General features: G+C 41.3%; 2 protein-coding genes across 3 annotated transcripts; both read left to right on the plus strand.

Annotated features, from left to right (window-relative positions):
• Positions 1-6,378: 6,378 nt before the first annotated feature.
• On the plus strand, positions 6,379-12,862 carry PCNA (proliferating cell nuclear antigen). The gene is made up of 7 exons (XM_008703319.2): positions 6,379-6,456; positions 6,957-7,201; positions 8,016-8,113; positions 8,275-8,342; positions 9,082-9,276; positions 11,371-11,494; positions 11,582-12,862. The coding sequence occupies exons 2-7, from the start codon at positions 6,981-6,983 to the stop codon at positions 11,659-11,661; spliced, it is 786 nt and encodes a 261-aa protein (XP_008701541.1). The 5' UTR covers positions 6,379-6,456; positions 6,957-6,980; the 3' UTR covers positions 11,662-12,862.
• Positions 12,863-13,375: 513 nt separating this feature from the next.
• TMEM230 (transmembrane protein 230) lies at positions 13,376-22,944 on the plus strand. 2 transcript variants are annotated; one of them, XM_040638000.1, is made up of 4 exons: positions 13,376-13,513; positions 15,399-15,519; positions 16,850-16,972; positions 21,848-22,944. In XM_040638000.1, exons 2-4 carry the CDS (start codon positions 15,421-15,423, stop codon positions 21,986-21,988), a joined length of 363 nt encoding a protein of 120 aa, XP_040493934.1. In that variant the 5' UTR covers positions 13,376-13,513; positions 15,399-15,420; the 3' UTR covers positions 21,989-22,944. The 2 variants fall into 2 exon arrangements, with proteins under 2 accessions (XP_040493934.1, XP_008701540.1); XM_008703318.2 differs by lacking the exon at positions 13,376-13,513 and adding an exon at positions 15,888-15,966.
• The last annotated feature ends 4,441 nt before the right edge of the window (positions 22,945-27,385 follow it).

Consider the following 27,385-nt stretch of genomic DNA (forward strand, 5'->3'; position numbering starts at 1 on the left):
GATGTGGGGCTCGATCCCAGAACACTGGGATCATGCCCTGAGCCAAAGGCAGACGCTTAACGACTGGGCCACCCAGGCGCCCCTGATTTTTCTCTGCTTTTCCTCATATTAACTCTTTCCTCTAGGGTAATTTCTTTCAGTCTTGTGGCATATCTTGTTTACAATGACTTCTTTTCATTGCATTCCTTGATTAGTTCCCATTATTTTTATAAAGATTTTATTTAGGGGTGCCTGGGTGGCTCAGTCAGTTAGGTGTCTGCCTTCTGCTCTGGTCGTGATCCCGGGGTCCAGGGATCGAGCCCCACATCAGGCTCCCCACTCGGTGGAGAGTCCACTTCCCCCTCTCCCTCTGGTGCTCCCCCTGCTCATGCTCTCTCCTGTCAAATAAATAAATAAAATATTTTTTTAAAAAATAAATATTTTATTTGTTTGAGAGAGAGAGAGAGAGCGCGCGCACGGGCAGTGGGGAGGGGCAGAAGGAGAGGGAGAAGCAGACCAATAATTAGTACTGTTTCATCATGTGTGATCAATAGATGAATATTTGCTTAAAGCCACCTGCACCCCCACGTAGACTATTGGTTTGAAAAAGTGAGACCTGCAATTTCCCCAAAAGGAGACCGACATTATAATTTAGATGGACTGTCTAATGATTGAGTAGGTCTGTAAGTTTATGGGAGGGCAGGATTTGCATCACAATTCCGCATAGTGCACTCCCAATTCCATTTTGCATGTTGCCTCATGAAACTGAATAAGGTTTAGCTATCTGAGAACACTTGTCAAACTAAGAACTAAAAAAGCAATATGAAGGGCAAGATAAAAAGCAGATAAAGTCTGTTTATGTTTATTGACAATTGACAGTCCTGATTATTTATTAGAATTACCTGGGGAACTTCTAAACGATACTGATGGAGGGCCCACCCTAGACCAATTAAATAAGACTCTGGAGATGGAGCGTAGAGGAAATAGGCTTTTTTGTTGTTGTTAAGCTCCCCAGGTGTTTCTTTTCTTTTTATTTTATATTATTTACTTATTTGAGAGAGAGAGAGTGCACCTGGGCATGGGGGGGAGGAGTACAGGGGGAGGGAGAAGCAGACACCCCACTGAGCAAGGAGCTCGATGCAGGACTGGATCCCAGGACCCTGAGATCATGACCTGAGCTAAAGGCAGATGCTTAACTGACTGAGCCGCCCCGGTGCCCCTCTCCAGGTGTTTCTAAGGGGCAGCTAGACTTGAGAATCACTCATGTATTAACATATCATGTACTAACATGATATCACCTTATAAAGAAAGTTGCCAGAAATTATATAAAATAGTTCACAGCATTTTTGCTCCCTACATTCTTTAACATTTTCTGATCAACAATACATGTCTGATGAAGAAAGTGTGGAAAATGCAGAAAAGTATAATGGAAAACATTAAAATCATTAGTAGTACTATCAGCCACAGGTAATTACTGTTATTATTTACATTATTGCGTTTTCTTTTTTTTTTTTTAAAGATTTTATTTATTTATTTGACAGAGATAGAGACAGCCAGCGAGAGAGGGAACACAAGCAGGGGGAGTGGGAGAGGAAGAAGCAGGCTCCTAGCGGAAGAGCCTGATGTGGGGCTCGATCCCATAACGCCGGGATCACGCCCTGAGCCGAAGGCAGACGCTTAACCGCTGTGCCACCCAGGTGCCCCTACATTATTGCATTTTCATTCTATTTTCCATGCACTTACACCTAGATATAACACTTCTAGAAAACTGGAATGCTACTATTTATACCATTTCATAACCTGACTTTTCTTTTTATCATTAAATGTTCTTTAAGAATGGTATTTGAAAGGCTGCTTGGTATTCCATCTTACAATTTACTATAATTTACCTAATAGTATTTTGTTAGACCTCAAGGTTATTTCCAATTTTAGAGGAATTTTTAATAATTCTGTAAGAATTTTTTCTTTTTTTAATGTGAGTAGGCTCCAGGCTTGGCGTGGAGTCCAACACGAGGCTTGAACTCACAACCCAGAGATCAAGACCTGAGCTGAGATCAAAAGTTGGATGCTTAACCAACTTAGCCACCCAGATGCCCCTCTATAAGAAATATTCTTAAAAGTGCTTCATCTTCGTAAGTACCTCTGATTACTTCTTTAGGAAAAAATCCTAGAGACTGAATTTGGGTGTCAAAGAATAAATAAAATTTGAAGGCTTTCATACACATTACCAAATTCCCACCAGAAAAATTATACAATTTATACTCTAATCTTCAATGCATGAAAGTGCCCACTTCCTTGATTTCTTCCTAATAATGAATGTTGACATAATTTTCATTAATTTGGTAGATTAAAATTCTGTCACCCTTTCATTTATTTTTCTTTGTTTAGTAATGTGGCTAACCATTTTGTTCGTACACTTACTAAGACAGAACCTTGGACACTGCAAGCTAGCTACTTCTGGCTTTTGTTTGGATGCATAAAGTCGCCTTTTCTCTTGATCAGTTTGAATTGGATTCTCTGTCGTAGAAACATAAAGTGTACTAACCAACACAGTGCTCTTAGCCATACTGAAGTTTTAAAACTTAGTCATTAAGTAGTCACTCCTAGGGACACCGGGGTGGCTCAGTCTGTTAAGCATCTGCCTTCAGCTCAGGTCATGATCCCAGTGTCCTGGGATCCTTGCTCAGAGGGAAGCCTGCTTCTCCTTCTGCCTGCTGCTCCCCCTGCTTGTGCATGCTCTCTCTCTCTCTCCCGGACAAATAAATGAAACCTTAAAAAAAAATCTTATAAAAAAAAAGTAGCCATTCCTTAGTTTTATGGGGATTTTCCTTTTATGTTTAGAAGCCTCTAGCAAGATCTCATAAATATTTACCAAAAGACTTTTACACATCTTATTGGGTTTATATTTATTTGAAAAAATTTTTAAAGATTTTATTTTTAAATAATCTCTACAGCCAACATGGGAATCAGCCCCGAGGTCAAGAGTCCCATGCTCTATTGACTGAGCCAGTGTTGATTTGAATTTTGAATTTATTTATTTGAATTTTAATTCTTTAATCCATCTGGAATTTATTTCGGTGAATAGTTATTAGGAAGAGTCTATAGCTTTATTATTTCCTAGAAATTTAATCAAGTTTAATAGTTTACTTAATACATTGTTTCTCTACTTGGAATAGCACCTTTATGAGATGTTAAAGTGATCCTCTTATAACACAAATTAGATCATGTCAAAGATCTGATGATTTCCCCTTGCACTTGCAAGGTCCTACCAGCTCTCACTCCTCCTTCCCTTTGCAACCTCACCTTTTACCAGTCTCCCCTTTTATCAATGTGTCCCAGGCATATCAATCTTTGAGTTCTATTATATGTCAATTACATCTCAATAAAACTGGGGTAAATAACCCATAAAAAAATCTTTGAATTGTAAAACAAACTACTACCTGAACATCTTCTAAACATGCCATCCTTGTTTTACATACTACCCTTTCAGGCTAGAATACTTTCTTCCACTCTCCAAACAGCTAGCTTTCCTGATAAAATTCTACTACCTTGGAAGGCCTTCTCCGACCACAGGTCATTGCCATTCATATGCCCTCATTTCAAATGATTGTGTGCAATATGGGTGCCACATGGGTGGAGTTTAATTGCCATCTAGAATGTCTTCAAACTGATTACACTTAGATTGGCATTAAACCAAAATGTTATTATGTAAGCAAAAAGCAAAGAAACAGAGTAGCCAAGTATACTTTTGTTGTTAGTGAAGCAAATGTTCCTCCCTGGAGTGAACAGATTCCACATTTTGCAAAGGAATGAAGACTCTAAGAGAACTAAGAAAGGAAAATACTCACAAATGGATAACACTATTATGTTTTGATATTAAAATGTATGCAAAGAATAGTTGACCATACATGAAGCAAGAAGGTGCCTGTATCGAAATTTACCAATGGGAAACCATCAACAAAATGAAAAGGCAACCTACTGAGTGGGAGGAAATAATTGCAAATCATGTAAAGGATAAGGGGCTAATCTTACACAATAACAAAAACCAAACAATCCAATTAAAAAATTGGGCAAGAAAGTTTGAGTAGACATTTTTCCAAAGACATGTAGATGGCCAACAGGCATATAAAAAGATGCTGAACATCATTAACCATCAGGGAGATGCAAATCAAAACAACAATGAAATATCACCTCACACCTATCGTCAAGGAGGAGGAGGAGGAGGAGGAGGAGAAATAACAAGTATTGGCAAGGAGATGAATAAAGGGAACATTTGTGCACTGTTGGTGGGAGTGTAAATGGGCCCAGCCACAATGGAAAACAGTCTGGAAGTTCCTCAAAATACTAAAAATAGAACTACCATGTAATTCAGCAATTCTACTTCTGGATATTAATAAAAAATAGGAACACTAACTTGAGAATCTATCTATCTATCTATCTATCTATCTATCTATCTATCTATCTATATCTGCATGTTCACTGCAGATTATTGACACTAGCCAAGGTACAGACAACCTTAGTGTCCATTAATGAATTAATGGATACAGAAATTGTGATACACACACACACACACACACACACATACACACACAGCAGAATATTATTCACCCACAAAAAAGGATGGAATTTTGCCATTTGCAACAATATGGTTGAATCTTGAGGGCATTATGCTAAGTGAACAAATCAGATAGAGAAAGACAAATACCACATGATCTCTATGTGGAACCTAAAACAAAAACAAAAACAAAAAACTGAGTTTACGGATTGAGAACAGAGTGTGGTTACCAGAGGTGGGGGGTGGGAGTGGGAGAAATGGGGAAACTGCTTTCTTGTTTGTTTAAATTGACTTTAAAAACTGAAAAAAAAATTTTTTTAAATTTACAAACGGGTGGCACAGAGTTGAAAAAGATTCCAGAGACAAGAGTGTAGCACTTTTGAGAATGCTGCATCAACACCTGAGATAAGAGTATGCTAGCATATGGAAACACAGCAGTATCAGCAACTGTGAAAGACTGAATGTGGAGAAATATTAAGAATGCCTTAACTCATTTTGATTATATTTTTATGTATGCAAAAGAGTAATATACAATACAAATATTTTAAATAATCTAAAAGTTCTTTCAATAATTACAAAGTAGAAATTTTAAACGATAAAACATTGTGTGATGGTTTGACATTTTTTTCTTGTGCTACATAAAACAATGGTGCATCTTAATAAGAAGTTATCTTACTTTCAATTAAATACATTCATCCATTAGGATTGCCAAAGGGAGAGAATAGAGTAGGGAAAGGAAAAATTTGAAACCATAATAATGGAAAATATTCTAGACTTGATGCAATACATAAATCTTCTGATTTAGGAACACTGAACTCCCTGGACAGCATAAATAAAACTAAATCCACATCAAAATACATAGTAGAAAAACTAATTCTACAGACCAAGATAAGATAGCAAACACAGCTAAAGGGAAATGCTATAACCAAAGCAAAAGAAAAATAAAATGGGGGGAGAGAGAATATATGTAATAGAGAAATGATTACCAAAGTGCTCCTTGAAATCAACAGGAAAAAAGTTTAATAGAAAAGATACAAATATACCATGGTCAAGAATCTTTAAAAAAAAAAAAGAAAGAAAGAAAGAAAATAAATATATGAAAGCTATCCAACCTGTAACAATTTTTATTTATTTATTTATTTGAGAGAGAGAGGGAGAGAGAGAGAGAGAGAGAACGAGTGAGAGGCCCGGGGAGCAGGGAGCCAATCCCTGGCTGGATATCAGGACCCTGAGATCATGACCTGAGCAGAAGGCAGACGATTAATCAACTGAGCCACCCAGCTGACCCCCTAACAATTTTTTAATATGCAAATTGGAATTTTCACACAAATAAGCATAGATTTTAAAGCAAGACTGCTAATATCTATAGTTATGAAAATATGGAGAAATGAGCAGACCACAGTCTTAGGTAAATTGCAATCTTTCAGCGGTCAATTTAGTAACATTTATCAAAACTTTAATGTGTATGCTACTTCAAGGAGTCAATCTCACAAAAATCAACTAAGTGGCCAAAGGTGTTTGTAATTACAAGAAATTGGTAAATTTGGTTACATGCATAGGATACTATTCCCTCGTTTTAATAAGTGCTGATATAGAGGTGGTATGTGACATAAAATTAAACATACCTTATTAAGTACCATAAAATTAAACATACCTTATTAAGTTGCAGAAGTGTTTCTGGTATGAGCCCATTTTTGTTTTTTAAAAATGTATTTGTATAGAGAAAAAAGGCTTAGAAAGTTGTATGCAGTAAATAACACGAGCTTGGTGTGCCTGTGGGCGGGGAGGGGGCGAGATAATTTTGTAATCATAACTGTACACCTCTTTACTGTTTTGACTTTTAGGAGCACATCGCTTCTATAATAGCAAAAATAAAACGCACATTTAAAACAGCTGTACTCCTACAAGGTGTCTTCCTCCTGGTAGGTTGGATTTGTGTTTCACTCTTTCGTGGCTAAAATCTTTCTGTTCCTGAAGCGGGAGGCTCAGCACGCAGCACAAAACTCTAACTCCGCGAACCGCAACCTGGATCTGGCCCTCACAAGCCCGGACTTGTTTAGCGACCGGGTTCCCAGAGCACTGCAAAAAAGGCAGAGTCCTACAGGAGTCGGAGGCGCCCCGCCCCTGTACCCAACTCTCCAATGGATGTTCAGGGAGGGCGGGCTACATGCAGATCAGGGACACTATTGGCCCTGGAGTCTCTCCGCCCGGCAATGGGCGGGGCAGCGTGGTGACGTATCCACACGCGGCGCAGAGGCGGACAGCGCGCGCTCGCAGACGCGGCGCTATTAAAACGGTTGCAGGCGCAGCGGGGCGGTTGTGATCTTCCTGGCTCTTGGGCTTTCGCTCCTGTGTGCGCCGGCTCGTTCTTATCCTGTGACGCCCAAGCCGGCTACAACTTCCTCTTTATCTCCGCCTGTAGCTGCGTCGTTGTGATTCTGCCACCATGTTCGAGGCGCGCCTGGTCCAGGGCTCCATCCTGAAGAAGGTGCTGGAGGCGCTTAAGGATCTCATCAACGAGGCCTGCTGGGACATAAGCTCGAGCGGCGTAAACCTGCAGAGCATGGACTCCTCCCACGTCTCCCTGGTGCAGCTCACCCTGCGTTCCGAGGGCTTTGACACGTACCGCTGCGACCGCAACTTGGCCATGGGTGTGAACCTCACCAGGTGAGCCCTGGGATAGTCGAGAGCCGGGCTCTAGTGCCCCCCCCCCCACCTCCTGCTCTTGGCGGGAGCGCCTCCGAGCTAGGCCCTCATTGGCTGACATGGGCGGCCTGCGCCATCTCATTGGCCTGCGACGCCGAGGGGCGGGATCTAGCAGAGCGCGCGGTTCCGAAAGCGCGCGCTGGCAGCCGCGCGAACCGGCTCTTTCCGCGCCAAAGTCACAAAGCGGGTGGTGGCGGGAAAATGACGGGCTTCTTCGCAATGCCAGGAAAAGGCTTGCACACCTCTTTAGCCATTAAGTGTCGGCGGCCTTGGATGAGAAACCTTTGGCTTGATTGACTTTAACCGCTTTATAATGTGCCTTAGTTCTGTCACCCTAAGTTCGTGGACTTAAAATATCTCTAGGGCAGTGGCCTTCAACTTTTTGATCACTACTTGTCTAGTACATAAACATGTTTAAATCTTAAGGCTTATGAGAAATACTTACGCCGACTAAATGCAGTGTGTTTTAATGAGTATCCTAGATCATTTTTCATGATCGTCACAACCCAATAATTTGCTTCACCCACCGAAGGGATTTGCAATTCATAAAATACTGCCCTTTGTTATCCAGAAGTGAAATTGCTCGTGGTAGGCTGTGTGCTTGAAGTATAAATACTGCTAAATTGCATTACAAAATGGCCGGATCAGTTTCCCTAACTCACCCAATTCCTCAGACGACCCTGGTAAAAATGGCAACTCCTTGTTTTAATTGCGTCAGAAATCGATCTTGAGAACATTGTGTCGATTTTTCAATCCTGTGCCTTCTGTGTTCTAGCATGTCCAAAATACTAAAATGTGCTGGCAATGAAGACATCATTACACTAAGGGCTGAAGATAATGCCGACACCCTGGCACTAGTATTCGAAGCTCCAAGTAAGTCATACCCTTCTACTAAGTTATACTGGAGGAAATTTGAATGCAGTGTATTTCTCAAAGTTGTGAGAAATTTAAGAAAATGTTTGTGATGATCATAGAACTTAACATCATAGTTATAAATTTAAATGCTTTTACTTCAATCTGCTTTCTTTTGGTAGATCAAGAAAAGGTTTCAGATTACGAAATGAAGTTAATGGATTTAGATGTTGAACAGCTTGGAATTCCAGTGAGTATCAAAGTTTCTGAGTATACTGTACAAGTCATGATAGTTACATAAAATAATTTTAATAATACAATTTAAAGCCCAATTCCTAACGGAACTTCTGTATATCTGCTGATATATGTTCCAAAGTGGGGTTTTAGTATTTAGACTGACATTTGTTAATTTCATTAAACTACAGTACACTGAAATGAATCGGGTTGAATTCATGGCTGCCAAATGTATATTTGCATTAACCTCCGTGCTTTTTTTTTTTTTTTTTTTTTTAAGAGTAGACTTTAAAGCTCTATTAACAGAAATTCATTAAGGTTAGGTTTATCAGCGTAAAAGGAGAGATGTTGAGATGTTTAAAATCCTTAGTATCTTATTTTCTTGTTCTGTTTTGGTAAGCGGTTGGGCCTGCTTGCACACCCATCATTGTTAGTATGCCATGCCCTAATGTCCTCTCGATTTAGCCCTGGAGGGTGATTGGGGGAGGCTCTTTACCCTGAATAGTGCATTTATTTTTAAAGGTTTAAACTCTAATTTTAGTTTTCTTAGTATGATTATTCTTACGACATACTTGTTTTATATCTACATTTATTTTTTGAGTGTTAGATTATGTTATGAAACTACACAGTGATATTTCAAAGTAATCAGGATATCTTAAATTCTGAATTCTTGTCTAGATGCAGAGTCTTTAGAAAATGAGAATGCCAAATCTTTAATTTCCAGCAGTTGAACTTTATTTTATTTTCTTAAATAGGAACAAGAGTATAGCTGTGTAGTAAAAATGCCTTCTGGTGAGTTTGCACGTATATGCCGAGATCTCAGCCATATTGGAGATGCTGTTGTAATTTCCTGTGCAAAAGATGGAGTGAAATTTTCTGCAAGTGGAGAACTAGGAAATGGAAATATTAAGTTGTCACAAACAAGTAATGTCGATAAAGAGGAGGAAGCTGTAAGTAGTTTCTTAAGTAAACAGAAAATACTTTGAAGAAAATTGTAACCCTTCTTAACATTAGGTTGCCTTAGTTTTTTTCAGGCTGCTATAGCAAAATACCATAGACAATGACTTATAAACAACTGAAATTTATTTCTCACAGTTCTAGAGGCCGGGAAGCTGGCAGATTCAGTGTCTGGTGAGGACCTGCTTCTTGGTTCACAGACAGTGGGCTTCTCACCTGATAGAAGGGTGAAAGGAGCTCTTTGGGGTCTCTTTTAGAAGGATACTAGCACTAAGCACCTCCCAAAGGCCCTACCTCCAAGTACCATCACATGGGTATTTGGTTTTAACATGAATTTTGTGGGAACGCAGACAATCTATAGCAAGGTAATTGCAACTCAACAGAAGGATCTAGTTGGAGGTAGAAATTTACCTTTTAGCAGCTCGTATGTAATCTTTATATTAACTTTCTACACGGTAGAAAGGGGGCCTAGAGTACCCCCATTTAGGGACAAAATAAAGAACACTTTAATTACTAAATATCCTAAAATTAAGGTTTTCCTATATAATCAAGTGCCTTTTTGGTTTTGTTTTTGTTTTTGTTTTAGAAAAGTATTTATAAACTAATATTTTGTAATTGTATTTTTAAAAAGCCTTGCTACGCCTGGGTGGCTCAGTTGGTTAAGCGTTGGCCTTCGGCTCAGGTCATGATCCCAGGGTCCTGGGATCGAGCCCCGTATCGGGCTTCCAGGGAGCCCACTTCTCCCTCTTCCTCTGCTGCCCCCCCTGCTTGTTCTCTCTGTCAAATACATGGATAAATAAAATCTTTAGTAAAAAAAAGCCTTGCTAGCCTTTGAACAAACATCAGTTAACTCTGTAAATGAAGGACAATTGAAGGTTCTAACCTCATAGAATTATTAGGATTAAATATAACATGCAAAGTGCCTAACATAGTGTCTGGCATTTTAAGTTTATAGTAAATATTAGATATTCTAGTCCCTTGCATGAGCACTCAACCGTCAGTTTAAATGAAGACTTAAAAATATGAGTAGCAAAAGGGGCTAATTCTGTATTGTCTCTCTGCTAAATCACATTGTAATTTCCCTGCCATTCTGGATTTTTTTTGTTGTTTTAATCTTAAATTAGTTCTTCTATAAATATTTTTATATCTGAAGTATGAGCGCTTTATGACATTATTTAGTGTTAAGGAATTTTTCACTGTTTTCCTATTTCCTTGGTTATTTCAGAAGTTGTTTCAATCAAGGTTTTAATAAACTCCATACATTGTAGTTCATTGATAGGCCCTCAAATTCTTTTAATCCTTTGGGTCTCCAATTTCTCCCCCCACCCCACCATTACAATTTGTTGAGGCAAGTCCTTTGTCGTTGAGTTTTCCGGAAGTCTGGATTTTGCCCATTGTATGCCTTATGTCAATTAATATGCTCCTCTAACCTGTATTTCCTATAAACTGGTAGCTACAACTCTAGAGGCTTGGTGATACTCAAGAGTGTTTTGTTTTGGAAGTGAGAGAACAAGAATACTTTACAGATGGTGGTATGTGTACCTCTAATAGGTATGAGGTGTCTACATTTTCTTAGCAGCCATAATAATCATTTAGAACCATTAGGTCATTAGGGTTGTAATGTATTAATACATTTCATTCCTTCGTATATTAGCTGGTTTATTAGAAACATTTCCATGAAGAATTTTCTCTCATGGGAAAAGGCAGACTAAATACTTAATTCTTTTGCTTTATTTACGAGTCCTCAAAATTAGTTTCATATCACTCTCCAAAGTAACCAATAAAGGTTTTTTTTGTTTTGTTTTTAAATGTATATTCCAAGGGTGCCTGGGTGGCTCAGTTGGTTAAGCGTCTGACTCTTGGTTTCGGGTCAGGTCATGATCTCATGGAACGAGCCCTGCTTGGGCTCTGCATTCAGCCTGGAGTCTGCTTGAAGATTCTTTCCCTCTACCTCTCCCCCAACTCGTTTACTCTCTTGCGTGCACCTGTACTCTCTCTAATAAATAAATCTTTAAAAATAAACATTCTAAACTAATGAGTTGCAACTTGATGGTTCTTATTATGATTAACCTTTTGTTTTCTCTCAGGTAACCATAGAGATGAATGAGCCAGTTCAGCTGACTTTTGCACTGAGATACCTGAACTTCTTTACAAAAGCCACTCCGCTCTCTCCTACAGTAACACTCAGTATGTCTGCAGATGTACCCCTCGGTAAGATAATCGGTTCGTTGAATTTTGTTTTGTAGATGGTATATGTGGTACTTCTCAATAATTAATTATGTTCCTGTCTTCTTTCAGTTGTAGAGTATAAAATTGCTGACATGGGACATTTAAAATACTACTTGGCTCCCAAGATCGAGGATGAAGAAGGATCTTAGGTATTCTTAAAATCCAAGAAAATAAAGTTAGCTTTTTAAGAACTGCTTCTGAGATGCCAGCAAGTACTTAAGTCTGTCACCAAATTTGTACCTCCGAGTACATATGTAGATATTTTCTGTAAATAACCTATTTTTTCCTTCATTCTTTACAGTTTGTTTAAAGAATAAAGTCAAGTCAAATCTGATCTTGTTAACCTAGAAATATTTCTGCCTTACCTAAAAATACTTGTGATTTTTCCTAACAAAAGGGTTTTGACTCTAAATGCAGTTTTAAGAATTTTTTTTCAATTTAAATAAAAGTTATTTGAATTGCAAACATCACAAGACAGTGCCTTCATTTGGACCATGACTGTTGCAAGTATCCTAGGGAATTCAGTTCAGGTTACTATTTCATGTAAATGTGCTTATTTTTCTAGTGTAGAGCAGCCTGATACAAATACATTAGATATAGCAATAAAAAAGTATCCCAAATACAGTAGATGACAAGATATTTTTGGGAATTCATTTGTGAAACTTATTTTGGTATTCTTCTAACTTGAGTTCAAGAAATGAATAGATTAGACCAAGTCCTATATATTGTTATTTTGTTAGCAAAAACTAACATTTTTTTTCCCGAGAGGCTTTATGTACTCAAAGTCTGTTTGGGCTTTAGAAGACTAGCATTGCTATAGGGCAATGTTTCTTTAGTCTAGGGAGCCTTTTTAAAGAATCTTGAAAGATTTAGTAGATCTGTGCTAGGGCCCAAGCAATATGTTTGTGTAAACACTTCTCTAGTATAAGTAGCCTTTTGGGGGACTTAATCCTAGCAGTTGTGAAACAGACTGTTCAAATGTTCCTACTAATTGTGCTGCAAAGCCACAAACTGGCATAGTACCTATTGAGAATCACTTCATTAAAGTCCTTTATCCCGGTGTATTCTGTACTTGGTGGTTTAAATGACTGGTTTCTTTGTTGCAGTACCTGGACTGAGTTCTAGTTACTAGATGGTAGAACTCACTGTACCCAGTAGGTTCATTACCTTCTGTGTGCCTGGGGGTGGGAGGGATATTGGTTGCAAAGGGCCTGGTGGAAGTTTTGGGAATGATGTAACTTTGATATAGACTGGTGATGGTTCCAAGACTGTATGCACTTGTCAAACTCATCCAATTGTACTTTATTGTATGTAAATTATACTTAAATAAATCTGACATTTACAAAGCTTCATGTGCTGCAAAATGTCCCTTGTGGGCGGGCCTCTTAACCTGGGTCAGGCCTGAAGGTGAGGAGAGGGAAAGTGAAGCACAAGAATGTGGGGCCCCTCGAGAGTGGTGGTGGGGTATTGGCCAGCAGAAACCGCGGTGCGCCCGCGGGGAACGCCTACAGCCCTGGGCAGTGAATAGGAGACCTGGCCGTTCCAGTCATGCAGCTTCACCATTTCGGTTTCTGTCTCCCGTGGGTACCACTGAGCTCCCAACACTCAGGCAAAGAAACAAGTGGCCGGTTTACCCGAAGTCTGACTGTGACCCAGGTGGCCGGTCACCCTAGACCACCCATACAACCCAGCGGAAGTGTCCCGCAGCAAACGCAGGCCGCAGCCAGTCCCGCAACCTCACAGGGCGGGACTCGATCCACGCCGCGGGCAGGATGCTCCCACTAGCGGAGGGCCAAAACCGGAAGTTGAGAGTGGCGAGAGGTCGCCGCTCCCGGTGACGCCACTTCCGGCGCGCCGCCGTTCGGCGCGTTACTTCCGGCGCCGAGCTGGGCGGGTGGGGCTGGGTGGCGGTTAAGTGAGGCGTGCTATGAGGCCTCAGGCGCCTCTGCTGCCAACCGTGAGCGAGCTGTCGGCGCGCGGGCGGCCTGGCGCGGCGCTCCGGTAAGGCCTGCGTGCGGCGGGGCGGGAACAGAAGCGCCCCCCTCAGGCGCCCGGCGGGGCCGAGGCTGCGCTCCCTTCCGAAATCTAGCTTCGCGTCCTGGGTGTCGAGCGTTCGCCAGTCCGGACCACGGCTGGCCTCTTCCCAGAAACCGGTTTTGTTAGTTTACGTCTAAATTCGGGTCGGTGTTTGTCTTCCTGGCTAGGTCTGGAGACGGGTAGGAAGGTAGTGTGGAGGCGCATAATGCCAGGCACTGCGCTAAGTGTTTTACTGATGCTTTTAAAGTCTTGGAACCCTCGCGTGCTCTGGGAGTTTGGGGGTTGCGGTGGAACCGTTTAAAAAAAAAAAAGCCTTTCGGGAACTTGAACTGGTACTCTGAAAACCGCGATTTACGTTTTTCCTTTCTGTTGCAGAATTATTATTCTTTGCCACCAGTAAGCATTCGTCTCCCCTCTCCCTCACATCCTGCGCTTTTTTGTTTTGATGCAGGTGTATGAATAGGCAATGGCAGAGTATGTAAACTTTTTTAAAAAAGACGATACAAATCAAAGGTGATTAAATGCCCTCCAGAGCCCCACATACCGGTAGTTTGGACTTTAAATTTTGTAGAATTAAATTTAGGTTATCATGTAATAGGGGTCGCAACATTAAAACCCTAGTATTTGATGCAGTTTGAGCTAACTTCAGAAAAGCATATAAATAAGCGTACTGGATCCAGAACTTGATTTCTGCACTGGTATATAATTGCTTAAAAAGGACATTTGCATTTAGCACCAATTCAAAATGCTAGTTATTTTAGTTCATTAATAATTGGGATAAAGTATATAGAAAGCACTTAGAATAGTACCTGGTATCTAACCAATACTGGGTAATTATTAACTGACATTATTATAATGATGATGGTTATTTCCAACGTGTCATAACAGAGGAAGGCAAAGTCTTTATGGTTTCTGTTTTTTTTTTCTTTAATGTTGCCCTTGTGAATAATTTCCTCTTTTTACAGATCTACTTCACCTTTAGAAATAGCTTCACAATCAAAATAGATTTACTTGTTTTATTCATATAACTTTGTGATTTTATGGAGGAAAAGTGCACAAATTACAATTGTTTTTTAATCTTATCTACTCTCTCTTAAACTAGTGACAAAATAGCCATGATTTCATTACTGAAGTTGGTTTTGAATATTTTGGACAAAAAACAGGTTTTATTCTTTTCTCTCTCTGTCTCTCTTTTTTTTTTTTTTTTCTTTAGGAATCTATAGAAGTAATCTGGAAAATGAAATCACTACTTTCAGTGCTTGGGGTGGGGCAGAGAGACAGCCAAATTGGTACTGGTACAGTACTCATTACCAGTACTAATAATCCTGATAGCCAAATTTATAGGAAGCTCTACAGATTTTTTGCATTAAAAGAATGATACCCATTAGGAGGAATCAACAAAATGCTGACGTGAGTGTATTCCATATCCCACCCATTCTCCCTCCCTGGCAAATAAGAGAATTATTTGAGCATATACTCCTCTTGCTTTTTCCTGAAGCAGGGACAGGGGCCAGAATGACTGAAAATGTGGACTTTGGTGTCAGACTCAGATTTAAGTTACCACTCTTCCATCTGCTCTTTGTGGGCTCTGGAAAAATTAGGCACGGGAATATTGGTGACAAGATAAACATGAGGTCTGTTTCTTGGCAAATGTCTTGACTCATTCTACCAGGACACACCAGAGTAGATACACAAGGAGAATGTTTTCACTGTGTCAAAGGAATAGCAGATTTTAAGTGCAATGGAGCATAAAATGCCAGTTGCATAGTATGACATTTCAGCGCCAAACTCCAATATAAGTAACACGCTCTTGTCACTTGCATACAATGACAGTTTTCTTTGTCTTCAGACTGTAGCCGTGGCAGTGTGTTATGATGCCGTCTCGTACCAACCTGGCTACTGGAATTCCCAGTAGTAAAGTGAAATACTCAAGGCTCTCCAGCACAGACGATGGCTACATTGACCTTCAGGTAAATGCAGAAGGGAGCTGATGAGACTGGCTGGCTCTGTTTCTGTTGAGTTAGCAGGAAGACCTTCTAGGTGGAGGTTTTGCTAACTGTCCCTGGGGATTAGAAGGAAAAGCAAGAAAGAAACTCAGCTCTCAGATCCTTTCAACCATAGTTTGCAGAAGGAGGGGCCTTGGTAGAGCAGTTTCAAACCAATATACATATTGTTCATTTGTAAGAATTTTTAGTTGTTAACGCCAAAGCCCAGTAGTTACAAATTTTATTTAGTTTTTCTGGAAAATACTCAGATTGTGTTTTGTTAAGTAGAATTTTTTTAAGGACTGTGTCATTGGTTCGTTTACACTTTAGTCAAAGCCAGTTCATCTTTTAAGGGAGAAACTAACTGCTAAAGCCAGCAGATTGTGGGAATCTTCCTTCTTTCCTGATGTCATGAGATCCAATTTATTAAAGGTATTCTTTGTGGCAAACAGTAAGTAAAACAGAATATTTGTTAACTTTGTATCCTACCCTGATCGTTATTTATAAAATACTTAATGGTGTAGCATCTCCTTTTGTCCACTTCCCCTTAGAATAGTTTAGGCGGAACCAGGGCCAAGGAGGAGGAAACAGGAACCCATCCCATTAAATATAAACAAATCAATTACTCTTTGCACTCTGTGGACCCATACTTGAAGGAGAGAAGTTGTTTTTGTTTTTGTTTTTGTTTTTTTGGAAGGCACAACTGGGAAGCTTCCAGCCAGTTAGGTCAGATACAGAAATGAGGCAAACCTTAGAAAGCTTGTCTCTGAATCTTAACTTTGAATTGAACTTATTAACGAGTCAGTTTACTTGATCCATGGAGTGAGCAACTAATGCTTTAGAAAAAGCTGTTTCTAAAACCTTTGACTGTATGCTGACTTAACTTTGAGTGCCGGAAATCACTTGTTTTCTTTACTTCTCCATAGCATGATGTTCACTCTTGAATCCCTGTAGATTAGTACACCCTTCCATGTGCCAGGCTCTTAATAAACACGTGTCTAATCAATGAATGACCATAAAGTGTCTTTGGTTTTTGTAAGAAAATATTTTCTTACAGTGAATGGTATATGGAATGAGATTAGAAGTAGAAAGAGTAACATTCTGCTGGGACTCCTTTGAGTGACTGTTAGAGCAATAACTAGAGCTTCACCTCTTGTTTGTCCCTTGCCTTTCTCTCCCAGAGCTGTAGTGGGTAGTAGGACTTCCTTTAAGACACACAAAGCATCCACATTGGTTTTTATTACCCTCCTTGCTTTAGTGTCTGAGTTCTGGTATTTTCATAATGCTCTGCCTTTTTTGTTTGTTTCTCTTCCAGTTTAAGAAGAGCCCTCCTAAGATCCCATATAAGGCCATTGCACTTGCTACAGTGCTGTTTTTGATTGGCGCCTTTCTCATAATCATAGGCTCCCTCCTGCTGGCTGGCTATATCAGCAAAGGGGTAAGCTGGAGGGTTTGTGGGAATGTGCCATGAAATCTTAAAGTGTGAGTTTGGGCTCTGTTGTTTTATATTCATACCCAGTACAGGAGATTCCAGCAGAAAGAAGAAAAGAGTTTTTAGATTTTGTTCTCTGATGACAAAACATATGTTTCTTTTTTTGAACAACAGCATGCTTGTCCCACAGTTTCTGTGAGGTATGTGGGGGTAGGTAGGCACATTTTCCCTTGAGATGTCGAGCAATCTTCCCACTGTCATAGGTCAGAACAGCAAAGCTGAGCCTAGCATTGAGGATTCTTTTTTTTTTTTTTTTAAGATTTTATTTATTTGTTTGAGAGAGAGGGAGAATGAGCACGAGAGAGAGAGAGAGTGCACACCAGTAGGAGGAGAGGCAGATTCCCTGCTGAGCAGGGAGCCAGACAACATGGGGCTCAATCCCAGGACCCTGAGATCATGACCTGAGCCGGAGGCAGATGCCCAAACAACTGAACCACTCAGGCACCCCTAGCATTGAGGATTCCTGATTGATAAAGGCTGTAACTGGAGTAGAATGTATTATTGTAATTTTGCAGTGCTACAGACATTCCAGTTTGGGGAGAAGCAGTGAGGCTTGTATAGGTCTGGGGCCACTGACCATGCCAAGACTTGTGAGCCACGAGGCTGATCCTGATTGCATTGGGTTTGGTTGGAGTTCCTGTTGAGCTTCGGAGTGTTATCTTCAAAACCAAAAGTGGTGTTTGGTGGTTCTTTTTTCTCGGGCTATATACATTCATTAATAGACAGTGTCCAAGTTGGTCTGAACTAATAATGATTGTAAGTCATGTGCGTTCTTCAACACACACCATGCCGGGAGATGATGGTCATATTGTTCTGCAGAGGGAACACAGCCAACAGCTGAAAAACTTGTGGACATTACAGAAATTGGGAATAGTAGTCCTGTCGCAATAAAATGGCTGCATATGGTTTTGAAGAAGTGAATCTGATTTGCCTTTGATTCCTTATCTATTTAAAATTATTATATGGTCACCAGATGCTTGGTGCAGTCTATGTTTGAACATCTAACTTCAGGACCGTTCCTTCAGTTAACTTTCACTGTAGCATGCAGTATCAATCCCAGAGGACTCTGTTAATTATGTTATAAATATCGAGTGTGGAGGTGAGATCCACATGCAGCAAATATCGTTTTACCTTGTGTGGTTTATAAAAGACTGCTTTATAAATAAGGATAAAGATGTTAATTAAGAAAATCACTAATCACTTGAGAGAGAGAATCTTAAGCAGGCTGCACACCCAGCTCACAACCCTGAGCTTGTGTCCTGAGCCGAAATCAAGAGCGATGCTTAACTGACTGAGCCACCCAGGCGTTTCTGTTTTGCTGGTATTCTCAAGTGCGCATCTTCAGTATGCATCTGTAACAGTTTTTATAAAAGTTTAGGGGTGCTGTATTAATATCTTACCTTCACTTCGTATTTTTGTTAGATTTAGAGACTTGGTTAGATTCAGGTTTAGTTTTGTTTTAGAAAGAATATTTCATAGGAGGTGCTTTGCTATGGTAGGTTGATTCTGAAACTTCTCTGTTAATCAGAATCATCAGGCAGACTTGTTACACAGATTGTTTGGTTCCATTCCCAGAGATCCCAGTTCTTTAGGTGGGTTGTGAGAATTTGCATTTCTAACAAGTTCCCAGGTAATGCTGGTGGTCCGTCAAGCACATTTTGAGAACCATTGCTATAGCATTACATTAGGAGGCACATAATGGTTATCCTGATTTTTTAGTTGATACTAAGCTAGATTGCTGGGTTTAAGTGTCTTTAGCCTAATTCATTTATTACAAACTTCCCCATCACTGTTTATTCTAATGGACGCACTTCTATCATTTTCTGCATTCATTAGCTGAAATTCTGCTATAAAGAATTTTCTCAAATCTACCATCTGTTTATCCCAAAATATAATGTGTATAGTGAAGGTAGGAAAAATGTTTATTTCTGTTTCACAACTTTTATAAAAATACACCTAGCAACCTCAAAAGGTAGTCAGAGAATGGTATCATTATAAACTCCTATTTTTTCTTTTACATATTTGTGTTTCATAGTCCGTATTCTTTTTTTTTTTTTTTTTTTTTTTTTTTTAAGCAGGCGCCACATCCAGTGTGGAACCCAATGCAGGGCTTGAACTCACAACCCTGAGATCAAGACCTGAGCTGAGATCAGGAGTCGGATGCTTAACTGACTGAGCCACCCAGGTGCCCCCCCATATTCTTTTTAATATCTAAATTGTTCCGTATTTGGTCAGTAGGGCCTCTTTGTGTTACTCCTATGTCTTTTAAACATGACCTAGGTAGCCTTTGATAGCTTTCTTGCTTTCATGGCACAGCAAGTTATACCAGGCCCATCTATGTATTTCCTGTCTCCTAACTTGTAAACAACCATTTCTCTGAAGAGCCCTGGTTTCTGTATAGGAAGTAGATTTAGAGAGATCATAGACTGGGCATTAGTGGTGCTCATGCTTTGGTTTTCATTGTCTCGGCCTTTTCAGCGATGGAATCAGGAAATAGGTATCTTTTAGAAAAGTTTTCTTTTTCTTTTTTTTTAATTTTAATTTTTATTTTTATTTTTATAATAATTTTTTAGTATGTTATGTTAGTCACCATACAGTACATCCTTAGTTTTTGATGTAGTGTTCCATGATTCATTATTTGTAGAAAACAATGTTCAGTGCAAATTTAAGATTAGAGTTAATTTAATTAGAACTTAATTTCTTTGATTTTATATGGATATATCTATCCTTATGATAACGATATCATTACTTGCTTTATTCTATGTTACACATACAATAGCTTTAAAATAACAGTGTGATGGGTGCCCCAGTTGGTTAAGCATCCGACTCTTGGTTTCGGCTTAGGTCATGATTTCAGGGTTCTGAGATCGAGGCCTGCATTGGGCTCCATGCTCAGTGCCGAGTCCGCTTATCTCTCTCCCTCTGCTCCCCCCCCACATCACTCGCATGTGCACACACATTCTCTCTCTCTCTCTCAAATAAATAAATTTTTTAAAAAAAATAAGGTAATAGCATGAGTGTTAATGCTAAGAAGGTTAAATGCACTGTAAGTTTTCTTTGCAATTCTCTAAGGTTATATCCCATTGGGGATGTCCAGTCAATATCCTGCAAAAGATAAAAGAAGCAGGGAAGTAGAAAATGTAAAATAAGATAACAGAAATAGCACCAAGTATGTCAATTGTGAGAGTTGTAGACTATATTGTTTCTGAGGTTCATGTAGTCCAGTCTTTAGCCTGAGAGAGCCCGGTCAAGTTCTCTTTCCTTGTTTTCTTTTGTTTTTTTCTTTCCTTGGTTTTAAGCTGGAATTAATTGAGTCATTGTGTGCCAGCTGAGGCTGCTTGCTTTACATGTATTACCTCACTTAGTTTTTACTGTTCCCATATGAGGTAAATACTCCTGTTTCTCTGTGTGAATGAAGCAGCCAAAATTATGTTGAGTAGATAACCTGTCAAAATACATTGTGCAACTAGCCCTGTTAAAAGGAGATTTTTAGGGACGCCTGGGTGGCTCAGTCAGTTAAGTGCCTTCAGCTCAGGTGATGATCCCAAGGTCCTGTGATTGAGTCTGACATGGGACTCCCTGCTCAGAGGGGAGCCTGCTTCTCCCCCTGCCTGCCATTCCGCCTGCTTGTACGCATGCGCACGCTCTCTCGCGCGCTCTCTCTGACAAGTAAATAAAATCTTAAAAAAAAAGAGAGAGATTTTTAGATTCGATTTAAACACTTAGATGAGAGAAAGCTTAAAAGTAATGGGAAAAATCACAAAGGAAGAGGTGGATAAGTTTAACTGTATAAACATTTAAAACTATACCTAAAAACAGGGCAGAGCAATTTTATAAGCGTGGATTCATTCATTTAATACATTTATATTTTGGGCACAGCTGGGGATACAGGGATGAACAAAGTCCCTGCCCTCCTGGAACTCCCCAAATAGTTGAAGCCCTACTGATAAAAACACTAAACACATTTCTTCCTCTTTGACCTGTGAATTGTGCTCATGTGAATATACACTAAAGAAAGAATTTGAAAGGCCAAGAAAAACAATAAAGTCTATTGTGGCATTCTGTACAGTTAAAAAAGTGAGAGGCAACCCAACTATCCCCACAGTCGGGGGGGGGTGGTTAAGTTAAATTGTGGTGCGTCCGTCACAGTGGAATGATGCACACTGTTAGTTGACATAGAACATGGTAGTTTCAGGCGTACAGCGTGATTCCCTATATGTATATATTGGGGAATGACGACCGTAAGTCTGGTTAACGTCCATCACCACACAGTTTTACAATTTTTTTTCTTGTGATGAGACCTTTTAAGATCTACTCTCAGCAACTTGCTGATACACAATACGGTATTATTAGCTGTAGTCACCATGCTGTACATTGCATCTCCAGAACTTCCTTATTTTACAACTGGACATGTGTACCTTCTGACTATCTTCACCCATTTTGCCTATCTCCCACCCTCAGTGCTGAACTTTTCATAATATTTTGGCAATTGCTTGTTAGACTCAGAGACTAAACCAAGGCACAGGATATGGTGTGTTCACAACTAGAAACTGGAATGGAGATCAGAAGGAAATAAGTGAGCTGTCTATGGTCGAAGATGGACAGTTTATTTATGTTAAAATTTTTAGTGCTTTGCAGTTTTTCTACATTTTATAATCAGGAGGAAAAGAGATGTAAACTGTTCCTTTGGTAGCATACTACCCAAAGGAAATGCTCTGAAGAGTATAAAATACTGATGTATGGGTTGAATCTGTGGCTTTGTTTTATTTTAAAATTGATAGTTTGTAAGGTACTAATGTGTTTGCCTCCTTCTGCCACCAGGGGGCAGACCGGGCCGTTCCCGTCCTGATCATTGGCATCCTGGTGTTCCTGCCAGGATTTTACCACCTGCGCATTGCCTACTATGCATCCAAAGGCTACCGGGGTTACTCTTACGATGACATTCCAGATTTTGATGACTAGTACCCACCGTCAATCCTGAGAAGAAGAGTCACAGATGGGACTGAGACCAGCTTTAAGATACTGAGCAGAAACTGGCTTAAGGGCTAAGGAGTTCTGCAGTTTGCAGATGTTAAATGAAAGAATGGCCAGATTTTATGGGTCCATCCTCAAGATGTCAACTGAGCTTACAATTACAAATTAACTAATTAGGACATGCCCTATTTTTCATCTCCTGGGCCTGGCAAAAGCTGACAAGTTTTCCCACAGGAATATGTATCTTGGAAGAGCAGCAGTGTTAATGGTGTGGGAAAACAGGAGGTTATTCTGTAGTGGGGAGTGTTACTGCTGCCGCCCTTTTTAGAGTTCAGCATTTCTTTTAAATAGTCCTCATTGTCAGTTTGTTCTGGTAGCAAATGGAAGAATTTAATATGTCAAATTTCATATTACTAGTAATTAATTTTGAAAACATCTAAGTATCTTACCCCTACACTCATCTCTTACTTTGTGTTCTAGTGGAAGATCCTGGCAAAATCAAATGTCAGTGTGGGTGCATCTGTAATATTTTTTACTTGCTTTCTTATTAAAAGTAGCCAGGACTTTTTTAAATCTCAGAGCAAGTTTCCAAAAGGTAAACACTTTCTCTCTTCACCAGTCCTTGGTAAGCTTTCATTTGGTCCACTAGTAAATTGGCCAGCATATAATTTGGGTCATTCTGTTCTTTGTAGATCAAGATGTTCTGTATATCATACCTTTAAGGACTGGACTTTGGCTGTTTCCTAAGGAAAAAATGTAGATAACTGGCTGTTATTTAGAGATTATAAACCTGCTGTTAGCACCTTGCATTATGATGTCATTCTGCTGAAGATTGCAAGACTCAGCCTGGATCCCTAGATGGACTGGACTGCCTTAGTTTGATTCTGTTGCCTAGCTTGCACAAAGTGACATATTGAAAAGAAATTAAAATGCCAAAATCTAAACCCAGACTTAAAGTGAGTTAATTTCAAGTATATTTCAGAAAACATTTTAACGATTATATGATATCTTTGATCCTAGTACCCGGGGCCACCTTCATTTTTAGATAACTGGCCTTGTGGGTCAGACTGCTTTTCAGTCGTCTTCTTCCTGTGAGCCTATGGACGTGGGCAACTAGAAGCCTGGAGGCGCCGTCAGCTAAGATTTGGAGGGCTGTGTGTGAAACAAGTTTATTGGGGAAGGTGAATTCACTTTTGGATGTGTTAACTTGTTGACGTGTACTCTCCATCCACATGGAGCAGTTGAGTAGGCACTTACAAATTGTGGATCTGGGGTTCAGGAGAGAGTCTAGGCCAGGGATAGAAATTAGGGAGTCATTGTTGGGACAGTACCTAAAAGCTGGATGATACTACTCACAGAGGGAGTGCATATGGGAAAAAAACCCTTGGACTCAGGAAATGAGGGACTGGGGCGGGGGGGTGGGCGTGACCTGAAGCAACCTCCAAAGTTAGGTGCATTTGGTAATGGGAGAGGAGACTGGGGAGCCCAGTACTCTTAATTGGAGTTCCTGGGCCTTGACACTGGAAATGTAAATCTATAAAGCCATATCCTGGCAACTGTTTGTAAAGCAAAGCTCAGACCAGAAGATTTTGGCCAAACCAAATTATTTGGTCTTTTTTTTTTTTTCTTAAAGATTTTATTTATTTATTTGACAGAGCCAGCGAGAGAGGGAACACAAGCAGGGGGAGTGGGAGAGGAAGAAGCAGGTTTCCAGCAGAGCAGGGAGCCCGATGCGGGGCTCGATCCCAATACCCTGGGATCACGCCCTGAGCAGAAGGCAGATGCTAAACGACTGAGCCACCCAGGCACCCCGGTCTTTTTTTTTTTTTTTTTTTTAAGATTTTATTTAAGAGAGAGTGATTGAAGATGAGGGGGGAGGGGCACAGAGAAGAAGCAAGACTCGCCGCTGAGTGCAGAACCTGAGCAGGGCTCAATCCCACGACCCTGAGATCATGACCTGAGCTGAAGTCAGATGCTTAACTGGCTGCGCCACCGAGGCACCCCTATTTCATCCTTTTTATGAGGTATCGATGGGTCTGGTAACGGGAGAACGCTGAAAATGGAACAGAAGACCATAAAATGAGAAGCATCTTGCAGTAGAAGGTACTGCAGTCTCTAAGGTTGTCTAATGAAGTTTCTTATACACCCATCCAGAAGTGTTCTAAGCACATATATATTCTTTTTAAAACTCAGGCTTCCTTGGGGTGCCTGGGTGGCTCAGTCAGTTACACATCTGCCTTCCTCTTGGGTCACAATCCCAGAGTCCTGCCCTGCTTGGCAGGGAGCCTGCTTCTCCCTCCCCTGCTCCCCCTGTTTATGCACTCTCTCTGTCAAATAAATAAAATCTTAAAAAAAAAAAACCTCAGGCTTCCATTGTATATTTCTATAATTTCCCTTTTTTTCACTCACTCTGTTTGGTGTATCTTTCCATATCCATGGAGATCAACCACATTCTTTTTGAAAATCTACACTAGAATGTAGTTTTCCAAGCTGTGCATGTAGTCCTAGGGGCCCAAGAGCAGAGACCATAAAAGTCCTAATCCTTCCCTCTCTGATGCCCCCTAACAAATGGCCCTTGCTGTTCTATGTGAACATTCAGGCTCATAATCTCATTCCTGGTGCAATTGTTATTCAAGTATTGTTTGGGCTTTTTAAAGATTTTGTATATTTATTTTGAGACAGTGAGCAGGGGGAGGGGAGGAGGCAGAGGGAGAGAGAATCTCAAGCAGACTCCACACTGAGTGCAGAGCCCAACCTGGGGCTCAGTCTCGCAACCCTGAGATCACAGCCTGAGCCAACGTCAAGAGTCGGGCGTTTAAGTGACTAAGCCACCCAGGTGCCCCTCAAGTATTGTGTATTAAGACAAAATCAGACTCCCTGTAACTTTGCACTGACAGTAAGTGTGTATTTTGGTTCTTTACAGAAAACACCTTACACCTTCATAACAGCGGTGAGTGTTTCTTGAAACCTTTGCCAGATGTGCCACGCACCTTTATTACATGCGGTTTCATTTTAATCCTTGGAAAGAACACCAAGTTGGATAATATTCTTAGGTAATAGGTTGGACATTTGGAACTCAAGGCAAAGCCTGAATTCCCCTTACCAAGTATGAAAGCCCAAGTGCCTTTAAGGGACGGGCAAGTAAAGAAGGGGTGGGGGTGGGAGAGCCATAGACCGTAGTGGGGACCCAAGTCAATTGTCAAGTGTATATTTCATGTAAAGGAAGCCTTCTCCCCGCCCCCCACCGCCCCCCGTTGGCTAAACCATGTGCTCTAGCTTTGAAGGATTTTCTTATTCGCAACAACTGTTAGGCCACTCATTTGTCATTTCCAAGGCTAAAAATCTTTCCCAGTTGCATCGGCCGTTCTACGTATGATGGAGACTCAGACCCATTGCCTCTGGATAAGCTTCACCGGGTCAGTGTGCCCGCTGCATATTGACTGCTTCCTTCCTGCCGGGTTTTGTGAGGTGCTAAGGGCATAACAGCAGAAATTGGGCATGGCCAGTGAGGAGCAGAGGTTGCACACTAGTGGACACAGATGTTGGCCTGCATTTTGTTTTTAGAATGGAAAGGTTCACATTTTGATTTGGGGGTTTTCTTGAAAAATCACTAGATTTTTCTTCCGTACTGAGAGGCTACAACCAACTGCAGGAAGGTAGTGAGGCAGCTTCGTCTGCGAATTCTCCAGTTCACTACAGTCCTCACCACTGCTTGGTTACCTGTGTGCCCAGCCCGCTAATTCTTTTCATTAAGGGCAAGAGTGTGTCTTAGGGCCCCACAAATCCGGCGCAGTGCTTGTGGGCACTTCAGTTTATTAAATGAAGAGCTAAAGTTGAAAGTGCACTTCCACCCCAGGGTGCTATGTCATGCTCTTCGAGGTGTGGACAGTGGGCTGGTACCATCTGATTCAGATGGTGCTAGATGACCCTCCCGTCAGCGGCCTGGCAGGCCAGCTCCTCTGCAGACATTTGGTGCTACGTCATGAATCCAGTCCCTGCCTGGCACCCTCTGCTCAGGCCACTGAGCCCCGTTCCCAGCCACCTGCAAGTTCCGTCCTTCTGGGTCCTGGGCTGTCCCTGCCAGCTGGCACAGAGGAGCCTTCTGTGACTGGTTCAGTGAGGGAAGCTGGTCGAGGGACCATCACAGCTTTGACTTTCTGCTGACCTTCAAAGGGTTATAAACCAAATTAACTCGCCTTCGTTGTCTTGTGTCATCTAAACTATCTTGAGGCTTCTCTCCCAGACATAATCCCACAGGCTCCTGGCCTCACGAGTTCAGTTATGGTTTAATGCCAGGATGGGAAGGGTAGAGTCCTATTAGCTGTGAGCATTGGACAAATTACGTCTGGGGCTTCGTTTTCCTTACACGGTGGGGATAAGCCAGGTCTTTCCTGCGAGGGTAAATGTGAGGATGAAATAAAACAGTGTGGGAGGGCGCTTCTCCCAGAGCCCGACACGCACAGTAGGCCCTCAGTTAATGGAAGCTGCTGTTTGAGAAAGTGAAGACGGTCGCTCCTTTGGCTTCAGGGAGTGGTTGCTCAGGTGAAGCTCAGGAGGGGAGAGAGCCTGTGTGTTATCCTTGGGGCCAACCTGAAGAATCGGCTGTTCACGGTGGGGCTGTCCTGGAGTTAGGGCCTGAGCTAGCATGGCGGTCAACCCCAGCCGAGGCAGGGCTCCCTTCCCTGCTGGGATGGAGGGAATGAGAAGGTCTCCAGCCCCTGGCCCTCCTCCAGCACGCAGCTGGGAGGCTGTATGCTCCAGTCCTGTGGAACAAGAGGAGAAGGGAGAGGACCAGGGCACCCCGTTGTAGCCATCACGTGGGCCACAGAGGCCCCTGCCCCAGAAGGCCCCGAAGGGAGGGCCTTGGAGACCAGAGGGGTTAAGTGGTAGCACTAGCAGACCACCCTGCCTGGAGCTTGTTCCTCCCTCAGCTTTCCTCCCATGGGCCCTGTTTTCCCCTCTTTCTCCACTTTTCGTCCTCAGTCATGCCCCTTGCTACTCAAAGCGTGGCCTGTGGACCAGGAGTTTGTTAGAAACGCAGAATCTCGGGCCTGCCCCAGCCCTGCTAAATCCAAACCTGCATTTAAACAAGACCTCTAAGGTTTTCATTGTGTGTCGATGCCTGAGAAGCGCTGGCTTGGGGCTCCCTGTGCCTCCTAATCCATTTCTTCCCTTTGGGACGGACCTCCTCTGGCAGCCTCAGTGGCTGAGGGTGGGGAGCACCCAGAATTTGGAGCTCCTCCTCCTTGGTCCACCATTACTCTTCAGCCAACATAGTAACTCCCAGTGTCTTGAGGAAGCTTCACAGGAATGGCACGGACTCAACACAGGAAGGCTTTGTGAAGATGCTTTGTGTGAGTAGTGAGAAACCAAAACAGGTCCCAC

The sequence above is a fragment of the Ursus maritimus genome, unplaced genomic scaffold, assembly GCF_017311325.1.
Source record: "Ursus maritimus isolate PB19 unplaced genomic scaffold, ASM1731132v1 scaffold_22, whole genome shotgun sequence".
NCBI classification, from domain to species: domain Eukaryota; kingdom Metazoa; phylum Chordata; class Mammalia; order Carnivora; family Ursidae; genus Ursus; species Ursus maritimus.